The 17,369-nt window shown below is 38.3% G+C and overlaps 1 protein-coding gene across 1 annotated transcript in view; it reads left to right on the top strand.

The window, feature by feature from the left end:
• The window catches only part of MAN1A1 (mannosidase alpha class 1A member 1), a 200,450-nt gene that overhangs the window by 56,670 nt on the left and 126,411 nt on the right, over positions 1 to 17,369 (top strand). The window contains exon 3 of the mRNA XM_039530521.1: positions 14,202 to 14,317. Coding sequence (XP_039386455.1) covers positions 14,202 to 14,317 — 116 coding nt within the window. The remainder of the gene's footprint in view (positions 1 to 14,201; positions 14,318 to 17,369) is intronic.

Genomic DNA, 17,369 nt, shown 5'->3' on the forward strand with positions numbered 1-17,369 from the left:
TGGTCTTTGGCATTGTAGAAAGAAATCTGTAAGTTCTGCCCTTCTTTCTCCTCCAGACATAACATAAGAACGGCCATACCGGGTCAGACCAAAGGTCCATCTAGCCCAGTATCTGTCTACCGACAGTGGCCAATGCCAGGTGCCCCAGAGGGAGTGAATCTAACAGGCAATGATCAAGTGATCGCTCTCCTGCCATCCATCTCCATCCTCTGACGAACAGAGGCTAGGGACACCATTCTTACCCATCCTAGCTAATAGCCATTTATGGACTTAGCCACCATGAATTTATCCAGTCCCGTTTTAAACATTGTTATAGTCCTAGCCTTCACAACCTCCTCAGGTAAGGAGTTCCACAAGTTGACTGCGCTGCATGAAGAAGAACTTCCTTTTATTTGTTTTAAACCTGCTGCCTATTAATTTCATTTGGTGACCCCTAGTTCTTGTATTATGGGAATAAGTAAATAACTTTTGCTTATCCACTTTCTCAACATAACTCATGATTTTATATACCTCTATCATATCCCCCCTTAGTCTTTTCTCTTTTCCAAGCTGAAGAGTCCTAGCCTCTTTAATCTTTCCTCGTATGGGACCCTCTCTAAACCCCTAATCATTTTAGTTGCCCTTTTCTGAACCTTTTCTAGTGCTAGAATATCTTTTTTGAGGTGAGGAGACCACATCTGTACACAGTATTCGAGATGTGGGCGTACCATGGATTTATATAAGGGCAATAATATATTCTCAGTCTTATTCTCTATCCCCTTTTTAATGATTCCTAACATCCTGTTTGCTTTTTTGACCGCCTCTGCACACTGCGTGGACATCTTCAGAGAACTATCCACGATGACGCCAAGATCTTTTTCTTGACTCGTTGTAGCTAAATTAGCCCCCATCATGTTGTATGTATAGTTGGGGTTATTTTTTCCAATGTGCATTACTTTACATTTATCCATATTAAATTTCATTTGCCCAATCACTTAGTTTTGTGAGATCTTTTTGAAGTTCTTCACAATCTGCTTTGGTCTTAACTATCTTGAGTAGTTTAGTATCATCTGCAAACTTTGCCACCTCACTGTTTACCCCTTTCTCCAGATCATTTATGAATAAATTGAATAGGATTGGTCTGAGGACTGACCATTGGGGAACACTAGTTACCCCTCTCCATTCTGAGAATTTACCATTAATTCCTACCCTTTGTTCCCTGTCCTTTAACCAGTTCTCAATCCATGAGAGGACCTTCCCTTTTATCCCATGACAGCTTAATTTACGTAAGAGCCTTTGGTGAGGGACCTTGTCAAAGGCTTTCTGGAAATCTAAGTACACTATGTCCACCGGATCCCCCTTGTCCACATGTTTGTTGACGCCTTCAAAGAACTCTAATAGATTAGTAAGACATGATTTCCCTTTACAGAAACCATGTTGACTATTGCTCAACAGTTTGTTTTTCTATGTGTCTGACAATTTTATTCTTAACTATTATTTTGACTAATTTGTCCGGTACCGTCGTTAGACTTACCGGTCTGTAATTGCCGGGATCACCCCTAGAGCCCTTTTTAAATATTGGCGTTACATTAGCTAACTTCCAGTCATTGGGTACCGAAGCCGATTGAAAGGACAGGTTACAAACCTTAGTTAATAGTTCCGCAACTTCACATTTGAGTTCTTTCAGAACTCTTGGGTGAATGCCATCTGGTCCCGGTGACTTGTTAATGTTGAGTTTATCAATTAATTCCAAAACCTCCTCTAGTGACACTTCAATCTGTGACAGTTCCTCAGATTTGTCAGACGATTTCCCTTCCCCTCAACCGCTTTCCCTGAAACTATACTGAATGTGCTCATTAGCATGTGTGTGTGCAGTAAAAGGAGTAGTGATAGATAGATAGATGACCAATATGCATGTAACTTCCTAGTATCTCAGTAGGCCATTACTGGGAAGCATGTTTTAAAATTAACACAGTTTTCAGACTTCGTAGGTTTGCCAACCCTCCAGGGTTGTCCTGGAGTCTCCAGGAATTAAAAATAGTCTTTAATTAAAGATTAATGTCATGTGACGAAACCTCCAGGAATACATCCAACCAAAATTGGCAACCCTAGCTCTAGGTGATCTGTTAGCCATGCAGTCTGGTTTTAAGTTTGTAGGGATCATGATTTCAGAATATTTTCCGGTGAGGTTTTACTGCAGGACGGAATTGTATCTTTGTTGCAGCTTTTGCACATGGAAGGCAGTATGGTCTAGTGAATGTGGCGTTGGACTGGGAATCAGACCTCGGTTCTATTCCTGGATGTCGCTGACCTGCTCTCAGTGTGACTTACGAAAGTCACTTTATTCCTCTGTGCCTTTGTTTCCCTTTCCACTCTGTCTTGTATAGACTATAGGTTCTTTGGCACAGGGAGGTCGCTCAGTATGTGTTTGCACAGTGCAAAGCACAGTGGAGCCCCAATATGGCACTACTATAATACATATAATTAACAGTGCTTGTCCATGGTAACATGCATGTTCTTTCCATGGCTACTGCTTGGCTGTGTGGAAGGCATTGACTCCACATAGGAGCAGTGTAACACTACAGTTTTCTGCTTCTGGGTGTGGGAGAGACAAAAGTTAGAACTTCTAGGGCTTGTCTAAACAAGAGAATTTACTGCTAGAGGCGTTGGTATAACTCCTTTAGTTTTCCTTTTATGCCTTCTCACCTTGCTCCTCAAGAGGATTGTGCCTTTGCTGCTATTGCACTGTGTTTAATACTATTAATGTGCAAATACAATATCTAGTTCTATAACTGACAGTAAGTCTCATAAAACCCTTCTGAGATATTTCAGTGAGTTTCCAAAACCAATTGAATACTGGGTTTGAGGGTGGGAGTGTTGGGGGGTGGACGGGATGAGGAAGACTCATTAGTTTTTACCCCCATCTTCCATACAAAAATGAAAACCACAGCCACAGTTTTCAGGTAAATTTAATTAAACACCGTTTGGGAGGTGGGAGTGTTAGTGAGAGTGGGAGGGGGAAGGAAAGGATGTGACAAAATCATAGTGGTGGTAAACATGCATTCGCTTTTAAAGTAACTGATTTCGAAGGAGGAGACCAGGGACTAGACTTAACTCCTACAGTGTTGGACACTCAGCTGTACTTTATTGTTTTTGATCTTTGTATTTATTGTCACTGCTAAATTTACTGGCTAAAAGTTTACTTCTCTTGGCACTACAGAGCCAGTTCAACTATGGGAGAACCTAAAAATTAAGTTCCAATCGTAAAATCTTAATGCTGATTCACGAGCCAGAAAGAATCCTGGTTGACTTTCACATTTGGGGGTTGAGTGTACAGAGAGGGCAGCTAGATGGGGGGGGAAAACTCAAGTTATTAGTAAACTAAGCAGATTTGATCTGGGAGCCCACTGTGAAAATGCTAGAATTCTGTATAAAGAACTATATCTGTGGACTCATAACAGGAGTCTTCTTAATTGTAATTGAAGAAGAGAAGTTAGTGTCTGCCCATGCCACCTCTAACTTTCCCAAGGCAGAGGGAGCTAAACATGCAAGGAAAAAAATCATAGGAGCAGCCAGTCGAAGGAGAGCGCTTTACCCTGAGGTTTATTTAAATTAACAATAAAGTAAAACCCCCAGAAGGTGTAAGTTCGTTTTTGTTTGATTTTAGTTTTTGTTGGATTGCATTCAATATATGTGTACTGTATTTGTATTGGGGTGGGATATCTGTTTGCTTACATTGCTTTATTAAATAACCCCCATTTTAGGACACATCCCCAAAGATGTTAAGTAGAATTCTGCTCCACTTTGTTATATGATCACCTTCATTAAGCTATTGGATTTTTGTTGGTCTGTTAATTGGTCTCTAAATCTTATGCTCTTAAATGCCGTGGGTAACGTTTTCAGAAGTCTGCCTAGTCGCCAAAGTCCTTGTCTGCTCCTTATGCAACATTAAGAATATGAGGAAACCTGCATAGGCACAGTTGAGTTTCCCTTAACCATATAAAACAACTATATACAAGCATGTACCTAGGAGATCTAAATAAATAAATACACTGCTGCTATTAGATTTAGATGGCTTCTTCAAGAGAAGAGGAACCCGAAACTAGAGGTATACAACCCAATTCCTATACACCACAGTCCACTGAAAAGTCAGTTAGGAAGACTCATTGGATTGAAAGTGTTCTGTTCATTTTCTGCTATTGCCAATTGACTGGATTAAAATCTAATCCAAAGTGTTGAAATCTGACAACATTCCAGCACTGTAGGGGATTAGCCAGATTTTAACTAGGGCTTTGCAAACTTTGGCTTTGGTGCATTTTTAATAATTAATCACTCTCTTGGTAACTTTAATCGCTAACAATATATTGGAGTATCATCAAGGAAAAAAAAACCTGTAGTGAATTTTAAATCTAGGAAGCCAGCTTCTTAAAATCTGAGTCAGCCTTTACCTCAGCACTTTAATAACAGCTGTAGGTATACAGAAATGTCAGCTTTGAGTCAGACATTTGTACGTTTCTGCATATAGTGAGGATAACATAATTCAGTGTGTTCTTGGTAGTACTGTATGTGTACTTAGAAAACTTGCAGGTGATTCCTGTTTGAGAACATATTAAAATGTCTACTATGTAAGGTTGCTTCCTGTCTGTTAGCCCAGGATAACTTCTTATGATACATAATCTGGTTCATATTTTTTTTTTCTTGTACTGAATAAAAGTTGTGCCAGCTATTGCTGGGTAGATGAAATGAGAAACTGAGGCAGCCATGTTTGATCTGGCCAGGATACAGATGCAGAAAACAGAACAGTAGCATGTCTGAGTGCAGCGTTTCATAAAATGTGATTATTAAATTACTACAGTGTGTTCTGTGCCCTGGCTTAGCTCTTCCACTTCTGTATAAACAGTAGCTGAGAAAATGGCAAAACATTAGTTGCTTCATTCTGGTTATGGAAGTAATGTAAAATAGTCTAAAATATTAGACGTATTTCTTTAGTGCATCTCAATACTATTAAAGACTTTATCACAGAAATACAAAGTATTAAGTAACCATTATGGCTGCCAAGCAATTAAAAGAAATAATTGCCTAATAGAATACCATTTATTTAAATATTTTTCGATGTTTTCTACATTTTCAAATATACTGACTTCAGTTACAACATAGAATACAAAGTGTACAGTGCTCACTTTATATTTGTTAGATATTTGTGCTATAAAAATAAAATAGTATTTTTCAATTCACTTCATACAAGTACTGTAATGCAATCTGTATCATGAAAGTTGAACTTAAAAATGTAGAATTATGTACAAAAAATAACAGCATTCATAAATAAAACAATGTAAAACTTTAGCACCTACAAATCCATTCAGTCCTCCTCCTTGTTCAGACAATCACTCAGACAAACAAGTTTGTTTACATTTGCAGGAGATGATGCTGCCTGCTTCTTGTTTACAGTATCACCTGAAAGTGAGAACAGGCATTCACATTTATTATGAGTTGTAATTTAAATCAATATATTCGAAAATGTAGAAAAACATCCAAAAAACATTTAATAAATTTCAATTGGTATTCTGTTTAACAGTGTGATTAAAACTGATTAATCATGATTATTTTTTTTAATTGCGATTAATTTTTTTTAGTTAATCGCGTGAGTTAATTGTGATTAATCGCCAGCCCTAGTAACTATAAAAACTACCTTTTCCTTAGGACAAGAAAGGACAATTGTACTGCTTTTAGGAAGGCCATCTGTTAGTGGGGTATGCCAAATTTCCTACATTTTAAAACAACTCCTTTTTGTCTCTGTAACCCCACGCCAAAAGTCAAGATTTCTTGATGCAACTCATCCCGTATTCTTTTGTGGACCCAAAGGATTACAAGGTTGGGGCCTAGTTTTGGATTCTGGATTGGGTAGTGGATGTATCAAGATGGGATACAAGGCATTGTGAGTGATATTGTGTTGGGAAGTGTTGATGGTCCTCTCCTTGCTCCTCCCCCAGTTTGTTTTGCACTATGCTGCGAGATCAAGGCAGCTGATTTCCTTCCATTCCAGCCAAGTACAGCGCTGGTAGAGGAGGAAGAGAAATGCTGCGGAGAAAAGGAAAAAGGATCTTTACTTCACTTCCTCTTCATTCTAGTGCCTAAGAGATTTTTTTGAAACTGTTTTTCAGCCTGAGATAAGGAGCCAGCAGACCCACATGTGTGACCTGCCTGCGAGTCTTGCACCACAAGCTGATAAATACTGCTGTCTACTTCCCCATTTTTTAGACTGTTGTTTTAGATAGCTTTGGTAGCTGGGAAGTTGTTTTGATGCAGTAAACTTATTTTTTCATTCAGCTTGTTAATTTTATCTGACATTATTAGTTATTGGATTTAATGTTCTTTTTGGCAACTTGATGGCTGTCTTCTGTTTCAATTTTTCAGTCAATAACATCCATTAATAACTCTCTTCTCTAGTCCAGTGGGGACAACCTTTTGGTGTCTTTTTTTCACAAATCACCACTTCTTGCATTCATAACTGTGTGGACTACATTGCATTAGAAAACATATGGTTCATTAATGATTTTGGTCTTTCATTCACAATTTTATAACTTCTCAATGTGAACTCTAGCAGTTTTGTAATAGAAAAGTATTTATGGTGTTATTCCTCCACCCACTTGGCAGCTGGCAACAAGATCATGTGATCAGGTCACATTGTCAGACGAGTTTGACAGCAGCTGCTACAGACTATAGAGGCCCAAATCCCTTAATTCTTTGTCAACTTCTTTTTTTTCCCAACTTTCCTTTTTATTATCCACCTCATGAATTCTTTCCAGTTTCCACTTTGTAGTATTTATTTCCCAGGCAAAGGCTGTCCCACCCCAGTCAAGTCACGTACAGTACGTTGGTTACCATTTCAAAATCAACAGATCATAGACTTAGAGTATAAGGTCATAAGAGACTATAGATAATCTAATCTGATCTCCTGTATATCACAGTCCATTACATTTCACTTCACCCAGTTACCCTTGTGTTTAAGCTACCAGCTTGTTTGACTAAATCATAACTTGTGTTTGGCTAAAACATCTCCTGCAAAATTCTCTACATCAAGGCATGGAGACTCCACCATTGCCATTTGTAGTTTGTTCTAATGGTAAATCACTTGGTTAAAAATGTGTGCCCAATTTCCCATTTGACTTGTCCGGCTTCAGCTTCCAGTCTGTGATGCTTGTTATGCCTTTCTCTGCTACACTCAAGGGCCCTTTAGTACCTGGTATTTTCTCCCAGTGAAGGTACTTATACAATATAATCAAAGTCACCTCTCAACCTTTTTTGACAAGTTAAACAGGCACTGTAAGGCATTTTTTCCAACCCTTGAATAATTTTATAGCTCTTTTCTGCACATTCTCCAGTTTTTTCAACACCCTTTTAAAAATGTAGACACCAAACTATATGTAGTATTTCATTGTCGATCACACCAATGCCATACACAGAGGTAAAATCACCTTGCTACTTCCTCTGTTTAGCTGTCCAAGATTCACATTAGGCCATTTTGCCACAGTATCGCACTGGGAACTCATGTGGACTTGCTTGTCCACTATGACCCCATAATCATTTTCAGAGTCATTGCTTTCCAATATACATTTTCTCACTGTGTAGGTATGACCTCCATTCCCTGTTCCTAGATGTACGACCTTGCATTTGGTGGTATTAAAATCCATATTATTTAAACTGGGGACAGCTTACCATGTGATCTCGGTTGCTCTGATTGACTGCTCTGTCTCCGTATCATTTATCATTCTGCCAGTCTTTGTCATCCACAAATTTTATCAGGCAGTTTATTTACTTTCAGATCACTGATGAAAATGTTGAATAGTGTAAGGTCTAGTGTTGATCCCTTTGGAACCCACTAGAAACACCTCCTTTCACTGACTATTCTCTTTTTAAGATCTTTTAGCTAGTCAAATCTTAATCCATTTAATGTGTGCTCTATTGACCACCTTCTTCACTTTTGTTCCTACCCTAAGTAAGACAAACCACATGCTATTTTTTATTTAAAATATGTAACTAAAATAGAACATCAGTTGGTATTTGCCTTTTTGTGTGTTTTTTTTTACTGTGTTTTTTTAATTGCACTTAACTCCTTGATTATTCTCTGGTACTACTACCCTCTCAGTAAACTTGTACGTTTGAGTATTCCTGCAATTATGAACTAAATTAACTTTCACTGTCAAACTTTAAGGATTTGAACCCAGTTTCTCAAATTTGGCTCCGAACTGTAATACTAACCTCTAAGTGTATAATCCCTTTTCAAGTAATTATCCTCCAATTGGATCAGTGTTCTTTCTGTGCCATCCCCAAAACAGTGAAGAATCTAGAATACATCCCTACTAAGTTTCATTTACGTTATTTGCAACTCAGCAGTGAACCATTAGTATATTTTTTATAGTGCTATCTAAGTCAAACATCTTTTTGTTAGACAAGTCTTGTGAAACATTTTAAAATAATTTACTTAAATTTGAGAGAAATGCATGTTGGATTTCTTTTATTCCCCACATTTGTTGCCCTACTGAAAAAAGAGCTTAGCATGATAGCGTTATGTTGAAATGATGATAATTAGCAATCTTACTTTGCTTTTGATGCTCAGAAAGCATCTGCTTTATTCTAATAAAGGCATTGAAATTAAACTCATTGCTCTATAATTCTTGGGACTTTGAGATTTAATGTTGGTGTAATTACACAGTTACATGTGGTCTACATATGCAAGTTTTCAAAAAGGTTATATGTGTATTTATAGGCTTGAGTAATTTTAAGTGATTTGTTTCTTAGTTTGCCATTTCATTTCTAGAAAGTTCCTGTTTCTTTCCTGATGTATTTGGTGGGTTTGAATGGTTACAATTGTGTTTTTTTTCGTGGTACAATTGTATGCTTTATGTAGCTTTCTTGTAATTTTGAGTTCCCATAAATAGCACTTGAGTTAACTCAGTATTTCCAACGCCATGTGTTCAAAATTCATGAGTCCGGCCTCAAAACTATTAAACTAAAAAAAATACATGTTAAGTTCTTTGTATTGGCCTTATGGTTTCATATCTGATCAGGCATTGGGGTGTTCATGTTTTCAAGCTGTTGATGAAACTTGAGGGCTTCATTTGGTTGTTGTTTTGTTTTTTTTTTTTAAGAGGGAGAGACTTCTATGTAATCACTGGATTCCAGGAGCTGGAGCCTTGAGAATAACACCCAATATTATGAGAGTCTCAATAAAATGGTGAGAGTTGACAACTCTCTCCACTTTCTTCCTTGGTTAAGAATTTTAGGCCAGTCTTCTTGCTCAGTACTGTAGAGAGACCAATCATGGCTCCATATTTAGGGCTGAGTTGAGGGTTTTTATGTTTTATATTTATAAAATATTCTGCATTACCCTCTGTAGCTGCTTTTTTGGAGATCTCCGCTTTAAACTTGTGTATTAAGAAGAAATCAGTATCTTTCCAAATACATCTAATTAAAAAAAAATGGGGTGTTTTAATGTGTCTAAAATCTGAATGACTTCAGTTCCCATGCTACAGAATGGTACAGTGTTCAAAATATAGGGGAGCACTCAGAAAAAGCAGATTTTAATTTTATCATCACCACAGCCAGCTTGTCATATGAATACAGGGGAGTCTGTCTGAGAGTCTCTCCATATTGTTCACTCAAGCTGGTAGTGAGCCTCCCTGCTCAGGTAGACACTTGTGCTAGCTGGGCTTGAGCTAGCACGCTAAAATAGCAGCGTGGGTGGTGATGTACCCGCAGAGACTTGGGCTAGCCACCCCCCTGGGTCATGGGTCTATCCACCAAGGCTGGGAGGCTCACTGCCAGCTGCTGTTTAGATGTGATAAGGATGCCGTCTTCCTAGGTACAACTGCTCGCATCAGATAGCAAAATTGTTTTTCTGCTCCTCACAGGAAACAGCTGCAGCCATGAATGACTCCAAACCTCCTTCCTCAACAGGGCAGAAGCATCTTTTTCTCTTGCTCAAAGCTGGGGGTGGGTTAGGTGACACACCCTGGAATGCAGTGCTTAACTCTTTTTAGAGCAGTGGTTTTCAACCTGTGGACCGGGGGGGTCCCTCAGACTAAAATTTCCAAAGGGGTCTGTACCTCCATTCAAAACATGTTTGGGGTCCACAAATGCAAAAAAGTTGAAAACCACCACTTTAAAGACATTAGCTGTATTAAAAGAGGATTAACGTAGGGAGAGGTATTGCAATGCAAGCAGAGGAAAAGTCCATCGAAATGCACAGAAGGAAATCAAGATACAAACTCTTTTTTTTTCCCCGTGTAAGTGGAGCTGAACTATTACAGAATTCACTATAAGCAGGTTTCACAGTACTTGGTTATTAAATATCTCTAGAACCATAACATGATATGATGTATCCGCTTATCTGTTTCCTAGTAGAGTTCCTGAGCATGCCCCTTGCTTTCTTGTATGATTTTGTTGACTTAGATCATAGTGTATCATTCCTGAATTGCTGTCCTGCAGCTACCACTAGTGTACAATGTCTTGCATTTTGTATCATACTTTACATTGTAAGGACATTTGTTGGATTTAGATAAGCACAAGTTACTTTATTAAGTTAAAGGGACGCTGTCAGCTTGAATTTATGAGAAAGGGGCTCCATGCAGGGGTTGTGGGAAGAGGAGACGCCCTTCTGGTTTCAAACCTCAAACAGCAGCAGTTCTGCTGTACTGTTACTGGTAAACATCCTCTTGCAGGCCCTAGGGCTGAGTGAACTTGAGCTCTCAGAGTGGAGGTCTAAGGTGAAGTTACGCTAGTGCCTGACATGGAGTGGGAATTTTCAGTATTATAGCTATGCTGATCTTAGGATATTATAGAGGTGTGGGTGAAGTAATATCTTTTCTTGATACAACTTCTGTTGGTAAAAGACCGTTCTTTTTTTAGGGAAAGGTAGTGTGTCACAGATAAGAAGTTAATATATGTTACAAGAGGCCATTCAGGGCGAAGTGGAGTAGATTAGCAGCTGGCAATCAACATCACCGTGCAAGTGGGTAAATACACGGTTCTGAGAAATGCACAAAGATGATAGTTAATGAAGTTAATTTTTTTCCTGTAACCAGTTACAGTAACGTAAGGTGTCACAAGTAAGTAATAACAGAAGAATTAGTGTGTTCTTCAAACAGTGCTCTTAAAAAAAAATTGGCAGCCTTGTCATTTCTGTACAAGGAGTCAAATTGCTTGTCTGTTTCATGAATAAGCAAGAAACCTGAAGCTCTAAATTCTAAAACAGGAAACCAAAACTGCAATTAGTACAGCAGTTCAACACAGGAATATAGTGTTGCTTTGTAGTCTTGGTACAAATCCACGTTGCTGATTTATTTCTATGGTGGTAAACATTTCAAAAACAGTGTGCCAGTGTTAAAGTTACACTGGCAACTAAATACATATTTCTAAAAAATTAGTTATCTGTTGTTGACTCAGCAAGATGAATTCACAGGCAAACTAGTGTTCTCAAATATTAGCCAATACATCTAGGTGCTTTTGCATCGAACACACAATTAGATCACATATGTAAACAAAAATAAATTTAAAATATAAATATTAAACTACTGAGTAAATCTGGCTTAAAATAAGCGTGCTTATTATCGACAAATTCTTTTTTGCTAAGAAGCAGCATATAAACAGTTTGAGACTGAAATAACATTTTGAGATGTTATCAGTGGAAGTTTAGACTATAATGCTGCTTTTATTATTACTGCTATTATCTGTATTACCATAAGACCTAAGATACCCAATCATGGACCAATACCTCATTGCGAAAGGCACTGTACAAACACAGAACAAAACATAGTCAAGTCCCTTTACTAAGTTAAAGGGACACTGTCAGCTTGAATTTATGAGAAAGGGGCATTATGCATTATAGAGCTGCTTCCTCAGTCTGTTAACTTTTTTTACATCCTTTTCTAACAGTGCCTCCACTTGGAAATGCTTGGATATTCTGTTTTTGCTCTGTTAGTTTTCCAGTAAGCATTTTAATAGTTTCCAGTACTGTTTCCTCAGGATTTTAAGCCCTCTTCTGTTCTACCAGTACTTTGTTCACTGAGCCGTTCTGATTTGATTTGGTGTTGTGTGTATTACCCTTGTGAATTCCTCTCATCTTTGCTCTATCTATAATTTTTAATTACGGTAATCATTTAAAATACAGTATTCTAAAAGCAGAAGTTTCATAAGAGCAGTAATAAATTGCAGCTAGCACTGAACTGCATGCATGTGTGGCAAGCCTGCTGTGATAGCAGCACTGACCTTGTTTCTTGCTTCATGGGTGTTGGGCTCCTGCCAAACTTCCTGCCCATCATAAAATCTTGTGGAGGAGTAGGATTTACAAACACACACTCTGGAGCCAACAGTTGGATCAGTGATACTACAAGTCTTAATTTGTTTAATATTCATATTAAAAAAGGGATTTTTATTCTTAGCTTAGGTTTTTTATTGATCCAAGTTTTTATATAGTGCTCAATCAACAGATCAGTTCCTCCATAGAGTATCTGAAGAGTTGTCCCCATGCCCTTGTGACACTAAGTATATATGTTTTGCAGATGAATGTGTGGGCTGGCTAGCCTGGCACAAGCTGTGCCATTGTGGCATCCTCAGTATGTTGGCTATGGCTGTGATGGAATTTATTCAGACTGTCCACTCTATTTGGAGGAAGCTTGAGACAACCTAAAGCCAATAGCAAGTATCTCTGGTGGCTTCCTGCCCCTGCCTTACCAGCCCCGCACCAGTGTGATAGGTTCATGAATCTTCAGGGAAAAGTCAGTGTAAGATTTTAAACACTGGTGATGTATTTTGTTTTGCGACAAAACAGGGTAGATACTTTTTTAAATGGAAAGTTGTGATAAACTGACTTTAAATCCCCAGAATCAAGAAGGAGGGTTGCAGCCTTCACGAGTCACCAGCACTAGTTCTAGAAATAGCATCTAATACCTCTTTTGGTTTTGAATTGGAAGATAAATTGGCTGACATGCACACTTAATTGAAGACAAAGATGAAAAAAACTGTCTGTATCCATTTGTGTCTGGTATTACAGTTAGATTGTAAGCTCTGTGTGGCGGAGACTGCATTTGTGCTCTGTTGTAAAGTGCCTAGCACAATGGGGCCTCGTCCATGAGTAGGGTTCCTCGGAACAGTAATACGAATAATAGTAGGTGAGGTCACTTGAGGTCCAGGCAGGGCCAAGTGGAATATAAACAAAATTCAGTTAGAGAAAGGATGTTCTTTTGATTGCAGTACGTGATTAGAAGACGAGTTCAAGGGTCTATTCCTTGTTTTGTCAAGCACTCCTGTGTGACCCTAGAAAATGAGAATAGTATTTTCTAACTCTTGATGTTGTCAAACTTAGTAAATTATCAGTAGTGTTTTAAGATCCTCAGTGGCTGTTTAGTATTATGTACTGAGTGTGGAAGACAAAGACTAACTGAATGACAACCCAAAAAAAGACTCTGAAATACATTTTCAAAACTAGAACATTCACTGGTATTACAGTGGTGGTAGATCTTATGTACTTTTGTCGGTCTTATACGTGGAAAAATATTGTTAAAGCTTGTTACTACTTGAAAGGACATTATCAATTAAATTTTAGTGTGTACAATACAAGTAGGCTGGGCAGAATGTGATTTAAAAAAAATTTCAGTGGATAATATGTTTAAGCATTTTTTTTTTAATTTTTGTCAAATTCAAAAAACATCACAGTTGTGGGAAATTATGGGGGGGGAGGTGAGACAACTAAATGAAATTAGACACTGAGATTCAAAATTAATTTTATAACCATTAAAATAAAAAATTACAAAGTAAATATCCTTAAATCAAACTAAGCTCTCAAGCAGCATTTTTCTTATTTTGCCAATCTGTAAATTTCTGCAACCCATATAAATGTTTTTTTCATCAGCTTCTGTGTTTACAGTGAAATACATTTGCTGACATGACATTTACAGATGGAAATCTAATCCTTCCAAGCCAAAGTATAAAACACACTTCCCCTCCCCCCTCCGCCCCAATCCAGTAGAAAAGTCAATGAAACATAAACATTCCCCTACAGTATTTGAAACAAAAACATTAGTGTTTTGCTCAGGTATGAGAATCAAAATGAACTGACTAGAAACTAGTTGTCTACTTGTTTGTATGTTAATTTATTTTTAACCAGATTTATTTGAAGAAATTACTATTAGAGTGTATATAATTATATTTCCATGTGTTTTCAGGTAACATTCAAGGAGCAACAATAGTAGATGCCTTGGATACACTGTATATCATGGAAATGAAAGATGAATTCAAGGAAGCCAAGGAATGGGTAGAAAAGAACTTAGATTTCAACGTGGTAAGTATTGGGGATTTTTTTTTTTTTTTTATTAATTGCTAGTTCATAGTGATGATCTGAGAACAGGCCCTGTTGTGCTAGGCACAGTACAAACAGACTAATAAATAATCCCTGCCCCATAAAGCATATAATCTAAATAGGCAAGACGACATAGGAGATAAAGATGTAACCCGGGGATAGGTAACCTATGGCACGGGTGCCGAAGGCGGCACGCAAACTGGTTTTCGGTGGCAATCACACTGCCCGGGTCCTGGCCACCGGTCCCGGGGGCTCTGCATTTTAATTTAATTTTAAATGAAGCATCTTAAACATTTTAAAAGCCTTATTTACTTTACATACAACAATAGTTAAGTTATATATTATAGACTTATAGAAAGAGACCTTCTAAAAACGTTAAAATGTATTACTGGCACATGAAACCTTAAATTAGAGTGAATAAATGAAGATTTGGCACACCACTTCTGAAAGGGTTCTGACCCCTGATGTAACCTATAGTCATAATGAACGGAATTATCACAAATGGCATGTTAGTGACACAATTTTGGGAGGTGGGGTATTTTTTGAGTGGGCACGTGTTAGGTGGGGACTAGCTAAATGGAAGGGAAAGGGACACTGGCCTGTCACTGTGAAGTCAGCTTCTCTTCCTGAACTAATATACTGGTCAAAGCTACTTCATAGATGTGAAAAAATCAAGTACATTCAAAAAGCACTTTTTGGTTGACTGACAATACAGTCTTAGGCCAAAATGGTACCCAAAGTTGACTCCTAAATCAAAGTAATCTAACTTTTTTTTCAAAAGGGCTGAATGCTTGAAGTTCACAGTACAATTAGTAGGAGTTGCTACTGGGAACCTTTGGCAATCATAGAATATCAGGGTTGGAAGGGACCTCAGGAGGCCATCTAGTCCAACCCCCTGCTCAACGCAGGACCAATTCCTAACTAAATCATCCCAGCCAGGGCTTTGTCAAGCCTGACCTTAAAAACCTCTAAGGAAAGAGATTCTACCACCTCCCTAGGTAACCCATTCCAGTGCTTCACCACCCTCCAATGAAAAAGTTTTTCCTAATATCCAACCTAAACCTCCCCCACTGCAACTTGAGACCATTACTCCTTGTTCTGTCATCTGGTACCACTGAGAACAGTCTAGGTCCATCCTCTTTGGAACCCCCTTTCAGGTAGTTGAAAGCAGCTATCAAAATCCCCCCTCATTCTTCTCTTCTGCAGACTAAACAATCCCAGTTCCCTCAGCCTCTCCTCACATGTCATGTGTTCCAGCCTCCTAACCAGTTTTGTTGCCTTCCATTGGACTCTTTCCAATTTTTCCACATCCTGCTTGTAGTGTGGGGCCCAAAACTGGACACAGTACTCCAGATGAGGCCTCACCAATGTTGAATAGAGGGGAATTATCACATCCCTCAATCTGCTGGCAATGCCCCTACTTATACAGCCCAAAATGCCGTTTGCCTTCTTGGCAACAAGGGCACACTGTTGACTCATATCCAGCGTCTCGTCCACCGTAACCCCTAGGTCCTTTTCTGCAGAACTGCTGCCTAGCCTTTTGGTCCCTAGTCTGTATCAGTGCATGGGATTCTTCCATCCTAAGTGCAGGACTCTGCACTTGTCCTTGTTGAACCTCATTAGGTTTCTTTTCGCCCAGTCCTCTAATTTGTCTAGGTCCTTCTGTATCCTATCCCTACTCTCCAGCGTATCTACCACTCCTCCCAGTTTAGTGTCATCTGCAAACTTGCTGAGAGTGCAATTCGCGCCATCCTTCCAATCATTAATGAAGATATTGAACAAAACTGTCCCCAGGACCGACCCTTGCGGCATTCCGCTTGATACCAGCTGCCAACTAGATATGGAGCCATTGATCACTACCCGTTGAACCTGATGATCTAACCAGCTTTCTATTCACCTTATAGTCCATTCATCTAGCCCATACTTCTTTAACTTGCCAGCAAAAATACTGTGGGAGCCCGTATCAAAAGCTGTGCTAAAGTCAAGGAATAACACATGCACTGCTTTCCCCTCATCCACAGAGGCAGTTATCTCCTCATAGAAGGCAAGTAGGTTAGTCAGGCATGGTTTGGCCTTGGTGAATCCAATATCTCACTATAACTTGTGTGTCAACTTTAGACATTTAAAAACTTTGGTCTGTTTCTGTACAGGATGCAAGATGATCTACAAATAATTTTAAAGAAAGGTATTAACTTAACTATACTGACAGTTGGTGTATATTAATGCACTTTTATGCATACTGATAAGACAAGTGAAGTTGAGAATCCCATGACATGAAACTGAATAAGCTTGGGTTTAAGGGCTTATCTTGATAGAAATGGCACAGACTAGCTGTTGCAAACTAGCTTCCTGTATGGACACTACTCCACTTCTTGGAATTCAGTTCTTCTAAATCACAATAAGGCACTCTTAGTGCACATTCTATGAAATAAGCACCCATAGCATGAACCATTGTTAACCAGTAGGTTTTTTTAGAGTGGTGGAATTAAATGTGAGTTTAGTGGTGTTAGAAAACTAAATTTGAATAAACTTACTTTGAATAACACTAACTTTAATTTAGTTAGGTTAGCTCCAAATACCACTTACGGCTCAGCACTTACAGTGAGTGAAAAACAGAACAGGCTCCATTCTTTCAGATGTCTGTATATCTCTGCTGAAATGTTTCATCATATTATCCTGCAATAGTTAACATTTTATTGCCTTTTCTTCCTTAACTTTTTGTCTGTATATTAAATTTCTGTGACATTTTTAATAACTGTCTTTTTACCCATGCAAAATATTTATTTTTTATTATAAGTGCAGTGGCACAGCTACTAAATATTTACTGTTACACAGCTGTTGTATAGATGGGGGTTATGTGAAATTAATCTGACAGTGTCAGTTAGTTGCTGCAGAGAAAGAAGATTAATCAGGTAGCTATTTAAAAAAGTATACTTGAAGTCTTCGTTTGAAGTCTTGGACTAACATTCTACAAATTTAGTTTTAGAACTCTGCCATTTCACTTTCCACAGCTATCAAATTTGTTTTCTTTACA

This window comes from Mauremys reevesii, linkage group 3, assembly GCF_016161935.1.
Source record: "Mauremys reevesii isolate NIE-2019 linkage group 3, ASM1616193v1, whole genome shotgun sequence".
Classification (NCBI taxonomy): Eukaryota; Metazoa; Chordata; order Testudines; family Geoemydidae; genus Mauremys; species Mauremys reevesii.